This window comes from Cyprinus carpio, chromosome B13 (assembly GCF_018340385.1).
Source record: "Cyprinus carpio isolate SPL01 chromosome B13, ASM1834038v1, whole genome shotgun sequence".
Taxonomy (NCBI): Eukaryota; Metazoa; Chordata; class Actinopteri; order Cypriniformes; family Cyprinidae; genus Cyprinus; species Cyprinus carpio.
In genome coordinates, this window is record NC_056609.1 from 313,727 (window position 1) to 338,756 (window position 25,030).

Here is a 25,030-nt window from a genome sequence, read left to right on the forward strand (position 1 = left end):
CCATCATAAACCATCACATCAACATCATCCTCAACAATAATAATGATGATGATAATAATGTGATGTTTACTGAGCACGTCTGAAGATTATAATGGGAGAAAATAAACGTTTCAATATATCGCTGCTGTCGCCCGCTGGTCAACAAAACATCCCAGACATGCTACAGGAGCTGCAGACTCAGATGTCCTGAGCAGGCGAGCCACGCCCCTGCTGTTCCTGAGGCGTGTCCAGCAGGGGGAGCATCATTCAACACGATCCCGCCACACACACTGACAGAGGTGTGTGTGAGTGTGTGTGTGTGTGTGTGTGTGTGTGTGTGTGTGTGTGCGAGTGTGAGTGTGTCTGTGTGCGTGTGTGCGTGTTGAGTGTGTGTGTGTGAGTGTGTGTGTGTGTGTGTGTGTGTGTTGTGTGTGTGTGTGTGTGTGTGAGTGTGTGTGTGTGTGTGTGTGTGTGTGTGTGTGTGTGTGTGTGTGTGTGTGTGTGTTGTGTGTGTGTGTGTGTGTGTGTGTGTGAGTGTGTGTGTGTGTGTGTGTGTGTGTGAGTGTGTGTGTGCGTGTGTGTGCGTGTGTGTTTGTGAGGATGTGTGTGTGTGTGTGTGTGTGTGTGTGTGTGTGTGTGTGTGTGTGTGTGTGTGTGTGTGTGTGTGTGTGTGTGTGTGTGAATATAAGCATTACATTAAGATATCAGATGATGTGCACTACGGATTAAAATATCTGTAAACATTCACTGTTGCTCTACATACAGTACATCCTACAGGAGACAACTGAATTAGTGTTTTTGAAAAAAATAACATTAACATTACACATTTAATTAGTGAATTAACAAATAAAAATACACATATGTGGATCAAATGGACAATGTAATGATACATGATCTACTGTAGCCTAATTATATTCACTGTAGGTTTTCATATATCCAGGAGACGGAGTGATATATATGTTTTTGTGATTTTATATATAAAGTTACATTCAGATGTTTACATTCAATATTGATTTATGTGTTAGTATTCACTACTGGTTGTCATACAGCAACCAAACAGTGTCCTACAAAGCGTTTATTAAAGACAAACAATTCACCCTTTTCTAGAATTCAAGGCCCATTTAGCCATCTGAGAAGAAAGAGACCACCTTTTTATGTACAGCAATATTATTTATTAACACCATTTATTAAAAGCATGAACTGGTGTTCAGTCCTGCTGTCAAAATGCTCCCGCTCACTGATAAAAACACTGAAGTTAGGAGTAGAAAGAAATGGTTATTTGAGAATAATGGCAGCTTGTCATGTCTGACCATGTTTTCCTTCATAGCAGTGGTCAGCAGCAGGCAGATTATATCTGGCCCGCGGCGCAGTCAGATTATTCTGACAGCTTCTGGTTCTGAAAGAGATTACAACAGTTACTCACAATCAGAGGAAGTGATTGATCAATGCTGATGATTTATTGTATTTTTCATCTGTGCGGTGAAACTAGTACACACACCCCTCCGTCTCAACTGCTCACCACCGCTCTCTGATCGCAGGAATGTCAAGCTAACAGAAACTCAAATGTTACAGGATTATATTCACATCTTATTGTTAGAACTCAATGACCAGCAAAGAACAACTTTATAGTAACCTTTTAATGAAGCTCTCCTGAGGGGAACTGAATGGCGTGTTATATGCGATAGGAACATCACTATCGTCTCTTAGCTGTGGACCTAAAGATGACTCTGTGCTGGTCATCTCCAAAACCAGGCTTTGATTACTATACAGAGAGACTAGAAGAGCTTCTCTTCAGACGGGCTTCAGGACCTGTAGAGATGCATAAGCAATGGTTATGGCCAGCGAGTGTCCAAAAGTGTTATGACCATCCAGTTCTTTGCCTTATGATATTAGGGTAAACTCACCCTCCGTGAAACCAGCATAAAAGAACAATCCCTCCAACCACACAGTTTAATAACTGCTATATTCTTATTAGCTACAGCATGTACAATCTTACACGTAACAGATAATGATCTCCTGCAGGGCACACAAGGCCATTCTTCATGAAAGCATTATCTTAAAAAACACATTAATAACCTTTTATTTTACTTCTGTCTTATGGTAGATGTCAAACAGTATGATGTATGTATTCAATACTCACTGGAGAGATAGGGGCTTGTGGCAATAACATGCATGTTGGCAGTGTACATGTCTTTGCTCTGTGAGAGGAAAAGGAAAACTCAAGCAGACTACCACCTGCCTTTCAAATACGAAATGAAGAAACTCTCTGAAAAGTCTCAAACTACAGCCGATATAAAATAATGTGAAAAAGATCTATACATGTGCTCAAACCTCTTGAGAGATGAGTTTACATGCACTTTATATGCAAACGTTATACTTCCATCTACCTGACCGTCAGTGAGTACACTCATAGACCTAACACATTCAAATGAACTGACATGGACTCTAGCTAATCATTTAACTGTAAATGTTGCTGAACAGTAATAACTTGATGGCTTGTTTAGCAGAGCTCTTCTGTTCTGATGGCTCACACAGTACAGTCTCCTCTACTGGACACATCAGGACCCGTCTGCAGCCTCCCGTTACTCCAAACACACTTTTACATGCTGCAGGGGCCCCGTCCCTCAGAGGGCCCTTGCAACTGTCCTAACCTTCCTCTTATGGCGCCCCTGACCAACTGTGAAATGTGTCAGTATAGTCTGTGTATTTTATTTATGTGATGGGCTCGTTTTGTTGATCAGGCCAATAAGAGACTATTAACTAGAACTCTACGACTCGGCGGAGTGGTTTAATTACCTACAACAACAACAGCTGAGAGGCTTGGTCAGAACTACTCAAGTTCTCACTAGAAATGACATCAAAAGTTGGTCAGAAGCATACATTCACACACAAACTGACCACCAGACGCCATCTTTATCACCTAGCTCGACTATAACGGGATGAGAGGCACAGAACTGTGGGATATCAGGGATCTGAGACAGTGTTTCAACAGTACTACTTCCCAAAGCACACCTACACTGTGAAGTGAACACTAGCTAGTGTTTAAAAATTTAAAAGGAGTACAATTCTCTACAAAAAAACTACAATCCCAATTACTCCAAGATATCCCTCTATAAACACTACAAAACATTACCCTTCAAGATTATAAACATTTCACAACTCACATCTCAAGATAGGAATATTCAATGATCACACTTCAGACTCATCTTTAACCATATTTTCTAATGTAGCCTAAACTGTTCTAAGGTAGGGCACTGTAATATTAACTGGTAAATTATTCCAGTTATTGACATCTATTACAGAAAAAGCCGATCGACCAAATTAAGTCAGTCTAAACTCCGCTGCACAATCACTTCTTGAGGATGCTCTAGTTTGTCTTATATTTTCCAATTCACCAAAATAAAACGAGTCAGTACTGAACTTGTCTGAATTAATTATGAAATGTAAGACAAAAATAATGTTTTCAGACATGAAAGGATAGATGGTATCTTTTGTTTGGGTGTAAATTACTCACTAAACGACAAACAGACAATAATGTAATCCGCTGGGAGACTGTAGGTGGCTGTGATTCGTTGTATTGCATTAATAGAAAGCCAGATAATATAAAGATTTGTAATACAAAGTATTTTTCCAAAACTAAGTTTTATTAGTGAGGGCGGGAACATATGTGACATAGCCACGCGCACTTACTGGAGCGTCTCGTGCTAGCGTCTAATGCCGAGGAGGACTCCAGCCTCTCATCAGTGAGAAGCACCCAGAACCTCCCAGAATCTGCAGGACAGACTTTAAAAACAAATATAAACAACTACTACTAGAACTGTAACAGTATGTGAGGGACAGTATGATAACACTGGTGAAAGCTTCATTTGGTTGAACTTCCTCCAGCCAGAAGAGCTCAATAATCTCACGCCGTTCACTGATTGATCTAGAAGCTTTATTGGTTCTCATTAACATCTCAAAATGCATTCACAGAGTTCAGACAACGGGACACGTTTCATTCACAGTTATTGGCATGGCAAACACTGCTCGCTTTAGCAATCGGTCCAGAGATAAATAGATTTAAATACAATAACTTCTGTTGAGGAAGCTTGATGTAAACGTGTTCATCCAGAGGTGGTCCTGCAGGGGAGCTCATATGTTCTGATATCTAGAAAAGTTGTTAAGATAACTGATTATGACAGAGCAACTCCAGTCAATCAAGTAAAATCACAGTCATAGGAACTAAAACACCACAAAAAGCCAATACTGGTACTCTTCAACTTCCTTCATTAAAAAGGAAAGCAGACCTGAAGTGCATTTCATTTTCTGAAGGATCAAAACCACGTTTCTCAGACATTAAACAAGATAATTCATTTATTCTGCAACCAGTGTTTCACAATCAGTATCAGAGCAACTGGATGAAGATGCAGTCATGTGAATGAACTGAAGGGTGAGGAAAACAGACAGACAGAGACAGAGATAGATAGAGCTGAAGATGACGAGTGGAGATCAGAGCCGCTCCAGAATCACTCGGACTTCTTCTTCGCTCCAGGAACCTTGGCCTGAATCCTGAGACACACATATGGACGTTACTTTGACTCCATCACCACTGATAACAGATCACTGTTCACTGTAATCTACAAACAAGCATCTCCCTGCTAGCTGCTTTGAATAAATGTCAATTTAATTAAATATTGATTACCAAATCCCACTGTGGGACTCAGCGTTGAGAGGCAGCGCATCAGACTAACCCACAGCAAGTCCTCAAGATGAGAATCGGTGGACGAGCTACTGTGTGCTGAGCACTGAGGCAGACCAGGCCGGCTGATTGTATTTTGAGGTCTGAATTCTGATTCTAGTTTAGGTCTAATTCCAGTTTAACACTTGTCAGTTAATGGTTAATGGTCAGTTAACAAACACCAGGTTTCAATCAGGGAAAACTCTAGGACCAGCCCACTCTAAATAAACCCTCATGAATGAGTTTGACTTACTGGCCCGTGACATCCTTCACCCGGCTCTTCAGTTTGAAAATGAACTGATCGATCTGAGTCTGCAGGACAGACAGAACATGACCATCATACGCACTGGATTATCAACACACACACACACACTCTGCCAAACTGACATAAACATTGCATGACGCTAAAGAGAATGCTGCTTGCCTTTTCACTTGGAAAACCATCTAATTCATTCAATAAATTGCCTTTTTACAGTTTCATCAATCACACATGATTTCAGCCGGAAAACAACAGCCGTGAGCATTACCTGATGTCTCTCATAGACTATTGGGCCGCTGAAAGCTCCAATCAGACCTGCAGCACAAGAGATAATAAAACACCCCTGAATGTAATTATGGATCATCTATGATCAGGAGCTCTGAAGAACGACCCATAATAAAGCATTAAAGTACAGAATGAAGTGAAAGCGACTCAAGTGACCTTACCGAGAATGAGCAGCGTGAGTCCGTTAAACCAGGCACCGATGTACGTGAGGACCCACAGAAACGCTGCGAACTAGAGAAAAAAAAACAGAACATCTTCACTGTAAACCAGAGTGTCTGACAGATCATGACTGCAACAGACGTCACTGATTGGCACACAGACCAGACTAGACTTCAGTTGTACCTGCACACTCATGAGGAAAGAAGAGGTGCTCACAGTATATATTATAGCAATAAAGAGTAAATCAATGTTTAGGATTATTATAGGGATTAATATTACTATACAATCTAATATATTTGCAATGAAACTCTTATCATCGTTGTTATGAGAATATAGTCATGTGACCGCATTATCCTTTATGCACTCTGTTACAGGACACTTGGAAAATGGGTTTGGTGATTTGATTGACATGGTGCCCAGGAGCAGAATGAATTTCAGCAGTAATGGATCTGGTAGAGATGTAGAGCTGGATGTCATCAGCGTAGCAGTGGAAGTGCAGAATATGATGATGATGTGAGCAGTGTTGGGGAAAGTAACACTGGACGTGAGACTACCAAGGGAAAGCATGTGAAGGGTGAATAGAAGGGGGCCGAGCACCGAACCCTGGGGTACACCTTGAGATAGAGTGGCTGTGGAGGAAGTACAAAGACAAACTGCTGTCTGTTAGTCAGATATGACCTTTGCCAGGACAGGAGAGTGCCAGTGATGATGGAGGATTCTAGATGGGAGAGAAGAATGGTATGGCTGAGAAGCTGCAGTGAGGTTAAGAAGGATGAGGATGCTGTGGAAACCAGTCTGAAGAAAGGAGGTGGCTGATAGTGACTACTAGGGCTAGGCAAAAAAATTATTTTTCGATTAATCATTTTTTAAATGATGTTGATTCAATATCGATTCTCAAAAGCCGCGAATTGATCTTTTCCGGTATTTAAGCAAAGATTTAAAAGAAGATCTGATTAATGTGAATCTTTTCATTAGTCTTCTCCACTAGATTTCACCCTCTTATTTACCTTGTCCAATGTTACAACAGAAAGCTTGTCACTCATTCAGTGTTTATCATGGCGAAGATACTGTTGACAAGAACCAAGGAAAAAGCAATATGCGCGATTTGCAATGCTCAGGTAAAATTATATAGTAACACTACAAATCTGTGGAAGCATTTGACATCAAGTGTTAAGGCGCCATAATTTCTGCAAAGAAAGAATGAATGAATGAATGAATGAATGGCGGTTTTGTTTACACAAGTTTGGACGACACTCGCTGTGTTTTCAGCCTCTGTCGTCTCACTATGATGATATAAATATATACGAATTTCATCCCCAGCTGCTCTGAGAGTCACTTCATTAGCATTTTAACATTTAATCTGACAAAACTACCGTCATATCACATACACGGCAGCTGCAAGTTCCTCACAGCAACCCATCTAAGTAAAAGTTTAGTTTCACGTGAAGAAACTGTCAAACATATATTACTATTTCGCAGTCTTAAGACTAAATGTAACAACAATGCTACTACTACTAATAAATATAAATATTAATAAATCTTTATTTTTAAAGGAATAAATCACGTTCACTTTTTAATTTTAACAGTAAACCTCTGTTGTGCAGCACTTTGTTTGTCAAAGAATAAAAGGGTTTTTCATTTGATTAGGATATAATAGTTTCATGCCTTCATCTGATTACCAGAAAAATTAAGAAGAACATTTTATATGGCCCTATTATTGTTTAAAATACAGGCCTGTGGCTCTTAATTTCTTTTTATAAATTCACCATTTGTGAAGTGATGTTTACTGTTCATTTTTTAGAAATATCAATAGCATTTGTATTAAAACTATATTCACTGAATTTAATATATATATCGAAATCGAATCAAATCAAGACATCTGAATCGATACCCAGCCCTAGTGTTTACTATGGATTGTGTACTATGCTGTGAGTGGAAACCTGAATTGAAGGCTATGGCTCTGACAATAATCCAGTCTTTTTGGCAGAAAGGAGAGAGTAGAGATGGCTCAGAAATTGCCCATGATTTAATCCTGTGGGTGTGGTCTGGTGTAGTAAGAAATAATCCAGAGGTTTCAGGGTTCAGTGAAAGTGCTGTCAGTTGAGTGGATGAATATTGAGCTTTGTAGTTGGCTGTATGGCTTGAGGAAGGGGAAGGTGACTGAACAGACTGACATGCTGTTTATTGTGAGGACGCAGAGATGTTCACAAGTCTTTAACCGTCCAAGTCAAGTCTGAAGTCTTTATCGCTGGAGTCTGAGTCAAGTCTAATCTTTGGTCACGAGTCGAGCCTCAAGTCATTTAATGGCTTGCTAAAAAAAAAATCCCATTCATATACCTCTTGAACTGAAATCTTCCTATTTAGATGTTGTATAAGCTATAGACAAAATACAGGATGCTTCAGGATCTGCTTTGTAAAAAAAAAAAAAAAAAAAAAAAAAAAAAAAGGTGTTAAAATGTAAGGTTAATGTACATCCAACCTGTTGTGTTTTAATTCATTACCATGTTCAAAACAGTTTTTCTGAAGTCTACCATGACACACAATGAAATATGTGACAGATATTACAAAACCATAAAAATAAAGTATTTCTTTATGATATAATTCAGGGGTATTCGATTAAAGTTACAAGAGGCACTGCCTCTGTTTTTCAAGCAGAAGGGTTTTGCTCCTGAAATTAGGGATGCACTAAAATGAAAATTCTTGGCCGAAGCCAAACAAAATGAAACACTGGGCCGAATACCGAACACGGTTTTTCGCAGTTTTTCCCCATTTTGCCATTTTTTTCACTATTGCATAAATTAAATAGCCAAAATGTGCTTTAAAAATATTTACTGAACATTTTTTAACATTCTAGCAGACATCATACCAATAAAACACAAATTTAACTCAAAATTAATAAGTTTAAAAAAAAAAAACATTTTTTTTAATAAAATTTGTTGGGCTTTTTTGAGACCACCTTCTTGAATCAGCCATGCATTTTTTTACTGTACAAATAAATGCAGCATTGATGAGCAGAAGAGACTTCTTTTTAAACATTAGAAAATATTACGTTACAGATCCCAGTCTGAACACTGTGTGAATGCTATAATACATGCATTAATAGAGCTGTTGTAATTATTATTATTATTGTTTTATTTTATTTTATTTTACGGAACAACAGTAAAATTACAACATAACATTTATTAATGTTGATGGAGTTCTTGCTTTTCCTCAGCTTTTATTTTGTTGGAAACCCGCAGGAAGACCTCAGTGCTTCTTTTTCTTGACAACAACAGATTTATAAATGATTCTCATTATGAATTTGGGAAGACGTTTGTTGCACGTATACCATTGTCACATGCCTTCATAAAATTCATAAAAATGTTACTGAACAACTGACGAATAACAGTCTACAGCTGTCAGTGCTTGTAATGATTTTTGCATCTTTCTCAGACAGTTTTAAATTCTTCCACACTGCCGACATGTTTGTTGTTTTAGTGCGCACCTCTACTTGATTGTCACGTCATTGTTCCGTACAATTTATTCAGTCTTTTTGCTTATTTCATAAATTATAGAACAATTTCAGATGCCGAACATTTGGTGCGTCCCTACCTGGAATCTATACTATTTTAATATTTTACTTAAAAGCATTATCTACTAAAAACAATGTAGCCACAATAATCAAAACATTCTCATCTTAAACTGTTTCAAAGTTTAAGTTCTGTCCTAGCCATAGAACAACAATTTTCCCAGTTATAATTAGGCTTCATGATTCTTTTGAAATGTTCTTAGCCTACAGATTAATAACGCTAAATCACATCTGATAGATGGTAAGAAAAATAACTACATTTGCAGCCTTGTTGTTTTCTGTTGTGTTTTAGTGAAAGTAATCTATCATTTTGGTGTTCACCGTGTTCCTGTTGCTGTTAAAATAACCACGTCATCTGCAGCTCTTACACTTGGCGTGTCCAGAGAGAGAGAGAAAGCGCACGGAGATGAAAGGGCTTGAATAAAGCGTGTTTGGCTTTAGATAAAAATACTAGAGGATTTACCATAAACATCCCTGAGCGCTTGTTATATGATCCGCTCCACTGTTTTGACACTCTGCTCACTTAAAATGGTGCTGCTGTTACGGCTCGCTGCCCGCCTTTTGAATATCAGTTATATAAGTATTTAAGGATAAAAGACTCAGGTTGCTTTTAAAATTTTCACAAGTCCTTTTCCTCGAGTCGAGTCAAGTCTGGAGTCTGAGTCAAGTCTGAAATCTACAAAATGCAACTCGAGTGCCCATCTCTGTGAGGACATAGCACAAGTTCTTACTCATTATTTAATTTCAGGTTCTATGAAGGCACTTCTGTTATCTCTATCCTTATTTAAAATCTTTGGAAAACATTGTTTTTTGAAGTGTGTTTAATCTCCGTCCTTCATTGTACTCATCTTGACAGAGTTTCATCTTTGTGTATTACTCCCAGTTCTCTCGACTCGAGGCTCATTCTCCTCAGAGGCCTCTAACGTGGGTTCCAATGAAACAGTAAATTAACTTAAGTACAATCTGAGCTACTTGTACTAGTATTTTCATTGAATTCAACTTTGCACGTACTGTATATTCCACTATATTCCAGAGGAGAATATTGCCCTTGTGTCTGACAGCTAGAGGTCTTCTCGGGTCCTAAAATCTTAACCTGACCCCAATCACTTCTTGCCCGAACCCGACGTGCATAATTTTTTTTTTTTTTTAAAGAAATACCTGACCCGAGACAGACCCGATGAAATTAGACCTGAGTCTGACTCAAAACGACTGCATTTATTTTCGGACCCGAACGTAAACCGCATTGACGTGTGCACAGCCTGCAGCCCCGCAGCCAGTCAGGAATATCTCTGTGTCCTGCTGGCTGATTTGGCCGCTGCTCCATTACTTTCATTTATTTAACATTTGTGACCCTGGGCCACAAAAAGTAGCACAGGTATATTTGTAGCAATAGCCAAAAATACAATGTATGGATCAAAATCATAAATTTTTCTTTTATATGAAAATTCATTAGAATATTAAAGGGATGCTCCACCCCAAAATGAAAATGTTGTCATTAATCACTTACCCCCATGTCATTCAAAACCCATAAAAGCTACGTTCATCTTCAGAACACAATTTAAGATATTTTAGATGAAAACAGGGAGGCCTGTGACTGTCCCATAGACTGCCAAATAAATAACAGTGTCAAGGTCCAGGAAAGTATGAAAAGCATCGTCAGAATACTCCATCTGTCATCAGTGATTCAACCGTAACGTTATGAAGCAACGAGAATACTTTTTGTACACGAAGAAAACAAAAATAACGACTTTATTCAACAATTCCTTTGTCAGCGGTCTCCTCTGTGTCTCTCTTCATATCACCGTATGCTGTGTATGCTCTTCTGTGTCATCCGCGCCACAAGGATGCGCTGTTCAAATCAAAGCTAAAGACACGTAGAAACAGCGCATCCTTGTGGCGAAGATGACACAGAAGAGCATACGCAGGATACGGTGTCATGTTACATGATGATATTTTGTAAATTTCCTACTGTAAATATATTAAAACTTAATTTTTGATTAGTAATATGCATTGCTAAGAACTTCATTTGGACAACTTTAAAGATGATTTTCTCAATATTAGAGAAAAGATTTTAGATTTTTTTGCAGAACCCATGAAGACCTCTACTGACAGGTTTAGTTTCTATTCATGTAATGTACCTTTGATACTTAAAGGGATAGTTCACCAAATAACTCTGCAAATTCCTTTGCCATTTACTCCCCTTCATGCAGTTCCAAACATTTATGACTTTCTTTCTTCAGTAAAAAAAAAACAAGATAAGTGGTCTAATGTAGTTCAGACTGCAACAATCTTTAAAATATCTTCTTTTGATTCCAGAGAAGAAAAGAAAGCCACAAATGTTTGAAATGACATGAGGGGAAGTGAATGATGACAGATTTATAATTTTTAGGTGAACTATGCCTTTAAATATATCAGTTTATCAAGGTATTTCTCCTCATGACCTACTTAAAACTTGTACTTGAGTCAAGTTAAATGTTTAGGTTATGCACGTTTTATTTACTCTACAGAAAGACTCTTCAGACCTTCAGCGAGTCGATCAGGTCCTCCACCAGAAACAGACGCCGCAGCTCCTTCAGCGCACCGTTAATCCGGCTCAGAACCATGTCACTGTGCCTCTGCACCACATCTTTAGACAGAAATACATCCTGAGCCAGGTACTGTCTGTGAAAATGAGTTGAAAAATCATCTGTCATTCAAGAAGAGCAGCAGCTATTGCTCTGAATTATGTGACACTCATAGGGGTAGGGGACTAGGGGTCTAGACCACACACACACGGTTTCTGCTCTGAACTCACTTGAATGGATGCCCCTCATCAGACTTCTGGATGGCCTGCAGGACTCCCCTGTAAGTCCTGAAGGAGAGGGTGAGCGAAAGCAGGGCCAGTGAGGAGTAGGACAGGACACTGATGATGCTGCAGCTGAGGAGAGAGAGCAGGAGGAAGAGGCTGCAGCCCAACACCAGCCCGCTGGCCCTCACATCCCGCCAGTACAGCAGCTCCAGCACTGAAACACACACACACACACACGTCAGCCTCACGGACCTCAGGGACGGGATGGACATAAGCAGAGAATGAGACGAGCACATGCAGATGATGTGACTGATGCCAGTCCATGATAAATGCATGTTTGCGGTCACTCAACAGAGACCTCAGTCTACCATCACACTCACAGTCTTCTGCTAAACACAGACAGAGCACATCTCCTGTTTATATACTGTAAGTTGAGGTTTTTTCACCTCAATCTATACTCCATACATGACAAAGCAAAAACTACATTCAAGATGACAAGATTTATGTGGTCAAGCAGAGATTATTTGACCACATTTCCTTTTCAGAAGTTAATGTGTCTGTACACACACACAGCAACAACAGCAACTCATATCTTTTTATCTGTGAAACTGTCTTAAGAGACTGAAATTTCCTACCATTTCACGGTTTACTATGGTAACCATAATTTCTACCAAAATACCAATAACTGTGCCATCAAATAATATGCGATCTCCTTCAAACGGTGTAACCCTTATAAAAATGCACCACGATATTACCATGTTTCAGTCCATGTGTGGTTTCTGGACACTATAGTGCCTCTGTGAACGTGCTATACCATGCTACTTGTAGGGCTGGACCAGAATATTTGATTATTTGAATATCCGTTCGGTGGGTTGGCATTCGATTTTCAATTTTGAGATTCGAATATTCTAAAAAAAAAAAAAATCCGGTTCTCATTCGCCCTTAGATATGAATCTGGAAGAGAAGACAAAAATGCCAAGCCCTCAGCGGTGTGGGAGCACTTTAAACTGAGTGAGGACAAGACAAAGGCAGTGTGCCAGATATGTGATTTGAAACTGACCTACCACAACAGCACATCGAGTCTGAAAAATCACCTGAGTTCTGTAAGTAGTATGAATATAGTATATTGTTAGCTTAAAAAAAAAAAAACAAGCTGCTTTTATCCGCCATGTTAATCAGTAATATTACACATGTGCACTTAATTTGCTTGGAAAATACTTGCGTATACGAGTAAAAAAAAATAAAAAATGTGGCCGCAACAGCTAAAGTCCGTCTACACTGGATGCGACAAAGTGACCGTTGAAAATCATTTGTAATTTGTGTCAGTACGTCATATAAAGAACACAGCAGCAGTTTACTGTCGGGAACATGTCAGCCGCGCGCGCCGCATCCAGTGTAGACAGCATAATAGGTTCTACTGTATTTTGTCACGCCGCTTGCGTCCGGTGTAGACACGTGTTAGAAGAACATGTTCAGCCCCCTCCCTCCGAAGCTTCGAATATTAGGTGTTGATTACTACCGAAGCTTCGAGGCTCAAAAAATGGTATTCGGACCAGCCCTAGCTATTTGAATACAATAATTCAACTGTTTGAAGCCATCATCATCACAAGACCTATTCTGCTATTCCAGACCTGTTTGAAGAAGGGTTCAGATGGAGTAAAGCGCTGGCCTCAGGCCTGTGCAGGACACACCCCGCTGACCCTTCACACGATGAGCTCTGTGTGTGAGCGTGAGGAGCGTCACATCACAGGCATCTGCTAAAGCCCAGGAGACACGTGCCTAGCTCCAGATCTGTGCCGACTCACGCACGGCGAGCCATGTTTCAGCTTCTCACCTCATTTTACAAGACTCAGCAGCAAATCATTAAACAAGGACTACTTCTGCCCCACCGCACCCAGAACCTTTGGCCAGATTATCTGTGCGATACTGACTCTCTCCAGGAGCAAAGGTCAGTTCTGTCACGCTCTGCTGAAGCCCTGCATTCAAACTCATGCTGAACTCCTCGTCTCCAGCAGCGGCTCGTCTGTAACCAGCAGCACAGCGTCAGTCAGACGCCACACACACACCAACAGCGCAGCTAGAAGGAACAGCACTCCAGCGTCACAAGTAAATTATGCGTGCTACAGTGAGAGTGAGTGTGTGAAAGAGTCCGACTCTACCCTTGTGTTTCCAGTGCACCACGGGCCGCTCAAGCGTCTCGTCCATGCTGGCGCGCCACAGTGACTGGAGACTGCAGGTGATCAGAGCCCAGTTATAGCCGCGGGTGGAGGAGGAGGAGGAGGAGGAGATCTCTTACATTAGAAACGCAGCACTTGGCTGAAAGTGAAACACGGCTCCTCTCGGCCACCACCTACATAGAGGTGTTTTTGATATTCTTCATGTTCTGTCTGGTGGTCAGTACACAGCAGTGATAGAAATAAATATTTTCCAATAAATTTAAATTGATTAGCTTTTAACCTTTATGGGCATTTTTACTTTAAAAAGCCATTTTTTCTAAAAGTGTGCATCATCTTTTGAGTCAAATACATGTATTCAGTCAATTAGAATAATAAGACAGTTGGGCTGTTAACAAGCAAATTAAATCAGTATCAACAAAATTAATCTTTGCAATTCAGAGGAAACACAGAAGCTACATCAGAAGCGGCATTTGTGTTTACACACTGTTTAGTGCAGGACATGAATCCATTTAACCTGCAATTACAAATGAATTTATAATGTTTTGATATATTAAACATAAAACATTGAATACTGTTATTTGAAATTATTTAAAAAATGAAAAGATACTTTAAATGTGAAATTAAAACCTCCAGCAGGTGGCAGCAAGTCACTGTTAATAAGGGAGTCATTGCAATTGAACCAAATTATTTAAAATGTTGATTCATTCAGGAACAAAACGCCTCATGTTTGGAATTATTTTTGTTGGCGAAATAAAGCAAAAAAACTAAACGCAAGTCTCTTATTATGACTTCTTGTTTATTGATCTGTTGTATAAAATCAATATCACATTTGTAATCATGCTGATTTTTGGAGACAAAAATGGCACTCTTTGTGTGATACTGATTAACTACGAAATTAAATAAATATATGCATTTTCTGACCCATATCTTGAAATTTGTGATCATTCTAAATGTATTTTAATAGACTGAATCATGCAGTGAAAGAACACACTTGCACACGCGCTAGTCTAACCTACCAGACTTCACATCATGTATCCGTGCTCTTTGTAGGTGTGTTTTGTTTGGTTTTTGCGTTATACACGATATTGTCGAGTGTTGCACATTGTTGAAACAACAATCGCAGACAATTTATTTAGCCCTACAGCTACACATACTGCACTTACAAATCTGACTCCACACTATAAACACAGACACTCCCACTCAAACTGCACACTCTCTCCATTCATACTCTCGACAAACCTGCAGGACCAGGCGTAAAGTCCGGTCTGAATGAGATAGACAAATGAGCAGTGTTAGTGCTCTGTAAACACAATCCCACAGTGATCCAGCTCTTGACCTACAGCATGCCTGCTGTGGTGCTTCATCACGGCTGAAAAACGTGCTGAAAAGAGCCTCGTATGAACCCTCAACACTACATACAGTTAATCAATTCACTACAGCTTACATTTATATGTGAGAAAAATAATCCTAATTGCAATATGACAGCAAGCAGTCGATCATAAACCAATTGTATAGTTATATTGGGCCACTGTTGGTGGGACACTGAACAAATGGAAGGGAAAGGTGATCATGCAAACAGAGTCATAATGCAACATCATGCTATGCCAAAGGTGAGATGCATGAGAGAAACATGAACAATGAGGGGAATAAAGGACAAAAAATGATGGGTAAATGAAAAGGTCCAGTGAAGATGGCGGTCTGTGCTGAATTTACCTGCCGTTGCTCTCAAGTCACACATGCTGCCTTCAGCTTCCTTCTCCTCGGCTCCGGGTTTATCCACTGGAGGACAGATTACAGGAGCTGGGGAGATTTCCTGGAAATCAGACTCCAGGCCCGCTTTACCTCTCGCAGGAAAAGGTTTGTCGGACGCCTGTGTAAGGAGATGGTAAGAGCTTTGTTTGTCTGCATCTTTGATCGTAGGCGTGTGGTCTGCTGCCTCCTGAGGCTCCAGTTTAGGAGATTGGTCTTCATCCTGCAGCATTTCTGAGGGTTTACTGAAGGCCAGGCTATCTTGCATTTCCAGAAACTCCTCAGCGGCTCCTCGCGGCGGCCGCTCCACAAACTCGAACTCTTCAGATGAGACCTCCTGCTCTGATGCCTCCTCGGCGGTGTCCATCGCCCCCTGGATGGCTCGCCGCTCCTGCTCCGACGGCTCCTGCGTGACTGCATCCAGCACCGGGGAGAAGGAGTCTGCAGACGGACTCTCAGAATCAGATGGCTCGCCGGGGAAGCCGAGACACTCAAATCTGTCAGCCATCTGAACTTCGCTCTGGCTGATCACCTCTTTGTCCTTCAGAAGGTCATCGCTCTTCAGCGGCACGTCTGTCTCTTTCACAAGATCGAAAGCGGTGAAACTTTGCTTGGAGTTGTTCTCCACTTCCGTCTTGGCCCTCTCCACAGCTCTGGCCTCCGTCTCTTCAGCCATCTCCTTCAGCAGTAAGTTCTTGGTGTCAAATGCAAAGGTATTGTTAGCAGGGAACGGGGAATTTGGGGAATCGTCCACACTTCTGTGAACTGGGCTGAAATCAGGGCTTCCTTCTGACGAGCCCGAGTCCAGTTTCTCAGGGTTCATCGGAGAAGATTTGAGAATATCTGGGAGAGACGTTGGTCGGTCGTCAGATGCCGTGGTGATGTTTGAATAAAGGTCAGATGGTGCGTATGAAAGGGAGACCGGCGCATCAGCATCAGTCTCCGGTTTGAGCTCCTCGGACAGCACATGGCCTTCATCGTATGCGTCTTGAACCAGGTCTGGAGACGGACTCTCAGACACCTCCACTGATCTCCTGGCAGCAGTGGCCTCCTCGAGGTTGTCGCTCACAGGGGGAAATGACTGGAATGGACTCTTTTTCATTTCGAACATGAAGTCGTCATTGGACTGGCTCAGCACATCCGGGTCAGACGCTGCCGAGTCCTTATGTCCCAATGGATCCATAGCAAGACTAGCGCTGGCCCGTGAAGCTATGGGTGGAGAATCGTAGCGGTCTGCGGGATCAGAGCGAGACTCTGGTTAACTAGAGCCTGGGATATGAATGATCCTGTGAGGCTTCACAGTCTTCAAACTAAACTAATTTATGTCTACTGAAGATGAGATTCTGATTTCCAAGAGCTTGATCATATTTCTAGACCATTACTTCTTCAGTAAAAGCATCTGCTTTTCTCTCTAAAACCTATTTATACATATCTGCTCTGAAAGAATTAAATATGGTGACGTTAACTGAGGCTTGCTGTAAAGATTAGCTGATGCAAAGCATCACAGGCTTCTCTCGCTACAAGGGAAAGTCAGGAGGAAGGCAGAACAATCCACCATCTGAAAGCTTTCAAATCAAGACTAACATCAATCATCTCAGCCGTTCCACGATCACATTCTGCAGCAAAACTGACTCTGCATTAGGGCTGTCAATAGTGCCAGTGTTTTAATACCAAAAAAAAGACAGAAAAAGATCACAATAATGAAGTTTTTCCATGCTATCGGCAGTAAACTCAATTTGGTACATGGGTGCCAAAGTTACCAATGGTATTTTAGAGAAGGCTTGGCTTGTGAATGTCAGTAAGGTTATACTGATGCTGCTTTGACACCTTCCTGATACATGAGCTGCTCCTTCAAGCAAAGAATCTGCCACCGGATATGATCTGACTGAACTCGGAGGAGCTCACAGTCCAAACAAGGAGACATCATTATCTTAATGTTGCTTTAGCATCTTTAGTAAGTGAAGTTTAAAATGATGGAATGTGTTTAATGGCATTTCAGTCTTTATAGTGGTATTACTATGACTGAAAATCAACAAAGTTCACTGGTACTGGTATCATGACAACCCTAATCCAGATCAGTGAAAATCAAGCATGTCTGTCACTCCTTTTACTGATTAGGTTACGTCAGTCATTAATTCACAGGAGATTACATTTACATCACTCACCACTAGTCAAATGTCACCCTGAAATGCAAACAATCAAACGGCAACATGATAAAGACTAAAGCAACCCAGCACAGCAGCAAAGCTGAAACGTACCTGGTGGAAACTGAAGGAGAGCAGGAGCGACGGCAGCAGCAGCAACAGAGGGTTCAGGTTCATCTAAAAAACAGTGACGGAGAGGAATTACACACAACACTGCCTCGAGCCCTGGTCAGAGATCATTTACACATATACAGGGACTGCTGTCTGAATCGGTGTCAGTCTCTCAAAACTCGCTCTGTGAAGATTCAAGGCTAACGCAACAAATGTCACCTTCAGTGTTCTACAGGTTAGGGTGGCCAAACGTGCCTTTTTCCCAGGACACGTCCTGGCCAGGATTTCTAGATTGCCTAAAATATCCAGGTTTTGGCTTTGGTTTCCTGTCGTGGTGCATGAGAATCGGGGTGCATGAGAAGGTGGGATCTACAGAGAACGGTCAAAGTGATGCAAATACGTGTACATATTAGTGTTGGACTGGAAGCAGCACTGAGCATACCGATCGGTGTATGACATCAAAGTACTGTGAGAGTGATTCAAAAGCACAAGAAGCCGTCTGCTCTCTAGAGCTCTCACGGTACTTTGTCATACAACAATTGGTCTGCGCAGCCCAAACAAAGCCAAAACATGGGTATTTTAGGCAATATAAAAATCCTGGCCAGGACATGTCCTGGGAAAATGGCACATTTGGTCACCCTACTACAGGTGAAAGTAAGTCCTACGGGTTTGGAATGACAGCATCTTTACAGCAAGCTAGTTTTATTTCACAAACTTCATCAAGCATCAAACCGTGAATGAGAATTGTAACTGGAGACCCCCTCGAAACGTGATTGGTCAGGTTTTCTTATGAAAATCTGGCAACCCTGATAGGCATGCAGCACTGCATAGAGAAATTTAAAGCTTAAAGAGAAGAGATATCGATGCGTAGTTTATTAAATCTGTGTGATAGTATATTGAGCCTTTTCTTTTAACAGTTTTAAATCTCAGTTATTGTGGGCTCTTGGTCAGAATTTCATCGTCTGTCGTAACCAAACGTGAGTCTGATGGCTGAATGAAGGATGACAGACAGCCGCAGCAAAGAGAAGAGTTTACAAGAACTTGAATTTAATGACTTAAATATTCATCTGTACCTCACCCTGAACTATGGAACAGCTTCAGAACACTTGGACTTTGACTTTATGGTGCTTTATAATGTGTTTGTGCTGAGTATCAGATCGATGCATCCCTAGTATCAAATGTTCACACGTTATAATTTGTTACAGTTTAATATTTCTAAGATGTTATAATATTCCATTCTATTACTGTGATGTTCATTTAATTATTATTATTACATATTTTTGTATCTTTTTGTAGAGAGTGTGTGTGTGTCTCAGGCACACGTGCTCTGCCTCGGCTTCACCTGAGGCTGTTTTCACTGCTGGAGCAGAAGTGTTAGTGTCAGTAGTGTGAGGTGGTGTATAAATCACAGACGGTCATTTGATGATCACTCGACTGCATGATGATGTCATCGCAGCTTTCACACCAGTGCAGCATCTACTTTCACATCAGCTACAGCAGTAACACCACGCACTCGTTTCCATCATGAAACTGACTAATATTTGACCAACAACAGCGTGACTCAGTAATGCAGAAACAGATGTGGAGAGAGTTTAGTTCACTGTGTCATATCATACCCTTTTTAGATGTAGGTTGTGCATTAGGGTTGGGCCATGTCTACAAAATTGGCATCGGACGATGTCTACAGTGAAACATTGCGATGGGCGATGACATACATATACACACATGCATTTCAATATTTGAAAGTACACTCTTGACATCAGTCTCTCTCAGTCAAGCTTTATAATATAATATTAGGAACTATGGGGAAACATGAGAAGCTCTTAAGCCGTCTGACAGAAGACAGCAGCGGTCAATTATTCTCTGATCAACAGAGAGATCAAATAATACAGCATTTACATCTTTATGCAGGTCTTTATTTATGGTCAAATTAATTCTTAATTAAAATAAATAATTCAATAGCAATGCCTATTGAATGATGATGTATATACAGAGCTGGGTAGATTACTTACAGTGGTCCGTTACTGATTAAAAATTACATGACAAAAATTGTACTTAGAAACATAATCCATTGCATGACACATTTAGCTAATATAATCAGACTACTTTTACATAACTTTGACCTATCTCTTTTTTCACATTGATTTAAATAGGATAATCTTATAACATATTGATATAAAAATACAAAGAGTAAGAAAATACAGGTGTTGGTCATATAATTAGAATATCATCAAAAAGTTGATTTCACTAATTCCATTCAAAAAGTGAAACTTGTATATTATATTCATTCATTACACACAGGTCTGATATATTTCAAATGTTTATTTCTTTTAATTTTGATGATTATAACTGACAACTAAGGAAAATCCCAAATTCAGTATCTCAGAAAATTAGAATATTGTGAAAAGGTTAGATATTTAAGACACCTGGTGCCACACTCTAATCAGTTAATTAACTCAAAACACCTGCAAAGGCCTTTAAATGGTCTCTCAGTCTAGTTCTGTAGGCTACACAATCATGGGGAAGACTGCTGACTTGACAGTTGTCCAAAAGACGACCATTGACACCTTGCACAAGGAGGGCAAGACACAAAAGCTCATTGCAAAAGAGGCTGGCTGTTCACAGAGCTCTGTGTCCAAGCACATTAATAGAGAGGCGAAGGGAAGGAAAATATGTGGAAGAAAAAAAAGTGTACAAGCAATAGGGATAACAGCACCCTGGAGAGGATTGTGAAACAAAACCCATTCAAAAATGTGGGGGAGATTCACAAAGAGTGGACTGCAGCTGGAGTCAATGCTTCAAGAACCACTACACACAGACGTATGCAAGACATGGGTTTCAGCTGTCACATTCCTTGTGTCAAGCCACTCTTGAACAACAGACAGCGTCAGAAATGTCTCGCTTCAAAAAGGACTGGACTGGTGCTGAGTGGTCCAAAGTTATGTTCTCTGATGAAAGTAAATTTTGCATTTCCTTTGGAAATCAGGGTTCCAGAGTCTGGAGGAAGAGAGGAGAGGCTCACAGTCCACGTTGCTTGAGGTCTAGTGTAAAGTTTCCACAGTCAGTGATGGTTTGGGGTGCCATGTCATCTGCTGGTGTTGGTCCACTGTGTTTTCTGAGGTCCAAGGTCAACACAGCCGTATACCAGGAAGTTTTAGAGCACTTCATGCATCCTGCTGCTGACCAACTTTATGGAGATGCAGATTTCATTTTCCAACAGGACTTGGCACCTGCACACAGTGCCAAAGCTACCAGTGCCTGGTTTAAGGACCATGGTATCCCTGTTCTTAATTGGCCAGCAAACTCGCCTGACCTTAACCCCATAGAAAATCTATGGGGTATTGTGAAGAGGAAGATGTGATATGCCAGACCCAAGAATGCAGAAGAGCTGAAGGCCACTATCAGAGCAACCTGGGCTCTCATAACACCTGAGCACTGCCACAGACTGATCGACTCCATGCCACGCCGCATTGCTGCAGTAGTTCAGGCAGAAGGAGCCCCAACTAAGTATTGAGTGCTGTACATGCTCATACTTTTCATGTTCATACTATTCAGTTGCCCAAGATTTCTAAAAATCCTTTCTTTGTATTGGTCTTAAGTAATATTCTAATTTTCTGAGATACTGAATTTGGGATTTTCCTTAGTTGTCAGTTATAATCATCAAAATTAAAAGAAAATAAACATTTGAAATTTATCAGTCTGTGTGTAATGAATGAATATAATATACAAGTTTCACTTTTTGAATGGAATTAGTGAAATAAATCAACTTTTTGATGATATTCTAATTATATGACCAGCACCTGTATATTTATTTGTTGTTATGAACAACATGAAGTGCATTAAACATTACGTCAAAGTTTAACAAACTGGGTTTGTGAAGAAACAGCAGGGGCTTTATGAGTTTAATGAGAAGCTAATAACTAATTAAATCATAACAATGTTAAGTTAAAACAAATAATTTTTAAAATGAATCAAAATAAAACAGGTACTGAGAAAATAATTCATAATTCACATACAAATGAATGTGTTCATCAGCAGCTGATGTAATGCTGAAACACTTCCTAAACCTGAACTGATTTTTGTAAATCTAGTGCTCAAATGCTGTGTAGCACCTGACTAATGACTGATCTCTGTGAACCTCCACACAGTTTTAAAAGGAAAAATTAAAAGATGAAAAAGAGGAATTGGGGAGAATCAATAAATTATCAATTATTGCTTTAGCGTGAATAATATGTAATCATGCAATCCATAAAGAAGTATCTTTAGTCAGATTAGTATTTTAAAAATGTAATTTAATCTAAATGCAAATACTTAATTTTTGGAATCTGATAGAATTGGTCATTGTTTACACTTGGTTGCTCACTGTTTTGTTTTTTTCTTTTGGCCCCTCATTTTCTTCCAGACTGTAGCTGAGAATTGTTCAGTTTTACAACCTCTTTCAAATGAGGCGTCCTCGTCATGCTTGTCATGTTACACAAAGCAGTCTTTTATTTAATTTTTCCTTTTTTATTTGAAATAATCCCAAACATGGTAACTATATTATGAAATATTTTGATTCTCAAATGTATGTAAGATAATGCATTTTACATCTTTATTGGTCATGTTAGTCACATAAAACACGTCTTTTTACTTAAGTAGCTAAGCAAAGACTACCAGATATGGGTGTCAAGCCATAAAATATTTTTAATACGACTGACTATGTATTTAACATGAATTTAATAAAAACATTTTAAGTTACTAATTATAACACTTTCATGGTACAGAAAGAGGGCAAAGAACATTTACATTATCAAAGAAGATTATCATTGACTTCAGTCTAGCCAGAGTTCAAGCACTCTCAAAAACTCCCATTAAAATCACTGAAATGAATCTCTTCCATCGTACACACTTCTGCACTTCGTTGTTTCTGATGAGAATGAATTCGCCAGAGAGCAGCGACTAGTGCAGTGAACAAAACTCTGGTGTTTCAGCGATGACTCATCTGAACGCCTCTGATTGGTCACTGCATTCATAAGCTCAACAGAATCGTCTGTGATTGGTTTAATGCGCAACGCTTTGAAACGCTGTAAAATCCGTCTCTGGCTCAGCGCAAGCCAGCGAATGCAGATTTGAATTAAGCAGCTTGTGATGTGCCACACATCATGTGTAACTGTATCAAATATAAAAAATATTATTTGGCTCTTTTTGTCTTTTGGAAGCTGCATTCGAAATGCACTTGGCTGTGAAATCTGAGGGGCCGTGTCCTCTGGGCTTGACGCCTGGAGAGTGTGCAGGGAGGGGCTCTCTGCTCTTCCTCTACCTCAGTTAACATTAGTGCTATCAAAAGCATAGCAGTCATTTACATCTCTTATAAATCAAAGTAACAGATCAAAAAAGGCTTTGGCCACCAAAAAATGTTCAGAGCAGTAAAAACCCTGATGTAATCAGTTACTACCCAGCTCTGTGTAACAATCATCGTGTGCAGACATACCCATCTAATGCTCTCTCTCTATACTGCAGTCCCATATATAAAGACACATATTAACAAGCCTCATATAAGAGATAGACAGACGTTTATATAAATACACCTGGAGCCTCAAATTAACAACTCATACAAATATATATGTTCAGAAATATGATCTCTAGGCTGAATGCTCCTGTCGCGCTGCGTGTCTTTGTCTCGTGAGGCGGCTGGGCCGCACCGACTACATTCACGCAATAACGCCGTATAATAAATCACGCAATAACGCCGTATAATACTCGCACAATAATACCGTCTAATACTCACACAATAACGCCATCTAATAAATCACGCAATAACGCCGTCTAATACTCACACAACAATACGGTCTAATACTCGCAGAATAACGCCGTCTAATACTCGCACAATAATACCGTCTAATACTCACACAATAATACCGTCTAATACTCGCACAATAAAGCCGAGCACAGATCGCCGCGTCACGCAGGAGATGATCGCGGTGAAAGCCGCATCAAGGCACGGACAGCGCGATACTCACGGGATGGTGAGGGCTCTCGGTGCTCCGACGCGGCGTGTCTGCTGCTCTCCGGCTCTGAGAGAGATCCTCGGGGGGCCTCCTCCTCCTGCTGCGGGGCGGTCAGGCTCTCCTCCCGCGGCTGCGGCTCAGAGCAGGAGGATGGTGTCTCTGGAGGAGCTGCTGCTGCTGCTGCTGCTTCTGGAGGCTCTTCACCAGCAGCTGGAGTAAAGCGGTCTTCTGCTGGCTCTGGACGGCTAGTTTCCTCCGTTATCTGCCAGGTGCTGCTTATTTCAGCTATCTGGGTAGTCAAGCTGTCTTCAGTCATCTCTGGAGCACTAGTTATCTCAGTTTTCTCTGGAGTAATGTTTTCTTCAGTTTTCTGTGCAGTAGTGGTTTCTTCGGTCGTCTGTGGAGTAATAGTTTCTTCAGTCATCTCTGGAGCACTGGCATCTTCAGATATTTGTGGAGTAATGTTTTCTTCAGTCGTCTGTGGAGCAGTTACCTCAGTTTTTTGTGCAGTAATGTTTTCTTCAGTTGTCTGTGCAGTACTAGTAACCTCAGTCATCTCTGGAGCACTAGTTTCTCCAGTCGACTGTGGAGCACTAGTTATCTCTGGAGCACTAGTTTCTTCAGTAATCCGTGGAGCACTAGTTTTCTCTGGAGCACTAGTTTCTTCAGTAATCCGTGGAGCACTAGTTATCTCTGCAGTAGTAAGGTTCGTACGGTTAGTGTTCTCCGGTGAATGCTCCTCCGCGCTGCGCAGCGTCTCGTCTGTCGGTGTCGGAGCCACTGCAGCGGCTTCATTCATGATGATATCGCGCGGAGCTCCATCGGGTGGTGCAGTGGAGGAAACTTTATCTGCTTCTTCCATCTGGAATCTGCTCTTGATGCTCCAGACTCGAGTGTAGCGGCTGAGAGCTGACGGTTTTGTGCAGCAGAGCCTCGACGCAGCTGAAGTTCACAGACTCCGCCAAAGTGACTAAGCGGAATACTGACTAGAATTCCTTGACCAATCAGTGAACGCCACGGTTGAGTGATGTGACGAGCGGCCAATCGAGAAGCAGAAGCGCGCTAAGCCCCGGTTCGGCCGCGCCCTTTTTCACATGCTCGCTCTTT

The 25,030-nt window shown here is 40.7% G+C and overlaps 1 protein-coding gene across 5 annotated transcripts; it reads right to left on the reverse strand.

The window, feature by feature from the left end:
• Window positions 1-3,891: 3,891 nt before the first annotated feature.
• Window positions 3,892-24,933, reverse strand: rtn4b (reticulon 4b). Of its 5 annotated transcripts, none has more exons than XM_042736167.1 (10): window positions 24,525-24,933; window positions 23,936-24,479; window positions 17,940-18,002; window positions 15,646-16,914; window positions 11,762-11,969; window positions 11,490-11,628; window positions 5,402-5,471; window positions 5,224-5,270; window positions 4,950-5,008; window positions 3,892-4,527 (listed from the first exon to the last, which is right to left on the reverse strand). In XM_042736167.1, exons 1-10 carry the CDS (start codon window positions 24,783-24,785, stop codon window positions 4,485-4,487), a joined length of 2,703 nt encoding a protein of 900 aa, XP_042592101.1. In that variant the 5' UTR covers window positions 24,786-24,933; the 3' UTR covers window positions 3,892-4,484. The 5 variants fall into 5 exon arrangements, with proteins under 5 accessions (XP_042592101.1, XP_042592102.1, XP_042592100.1 ...); XM_042736168.1 differs by having other exon boundaries at window positions 23,936-24,540; window positions 24,613-24,932; XM_042736166.1 differs by having other exon boundaries at window positions 23,936-24,931.
• Window positions 24,934-25,030: the final 97 nt, after the last annotated feature.

Bases quoted from the DNA above. Each gene is read 5' to 3' on its own strand.
- rtn4b (XM_042736166.1), bottom strand. From the start codon at position 24,785: ATGGAAGAAGCAGATAAAGTTTCCTCCACTGCACCACCCGATGGAGCT. The intron at 11,629-11,761 runs GTGAGTTCAGAG...TCATTTTCACAG, and splicing joins GATGAGGGGCATCCATTCAA to ACAGTACCTGGCTCAGGATG. The intron at 5,271-5,401 runs GTAAGGTCACTT...CTTGTGCTGCAG, and splicing joins ACTCACGCTGCTCATTCTCG to GTCTGATTGGAGCTTTCAGC.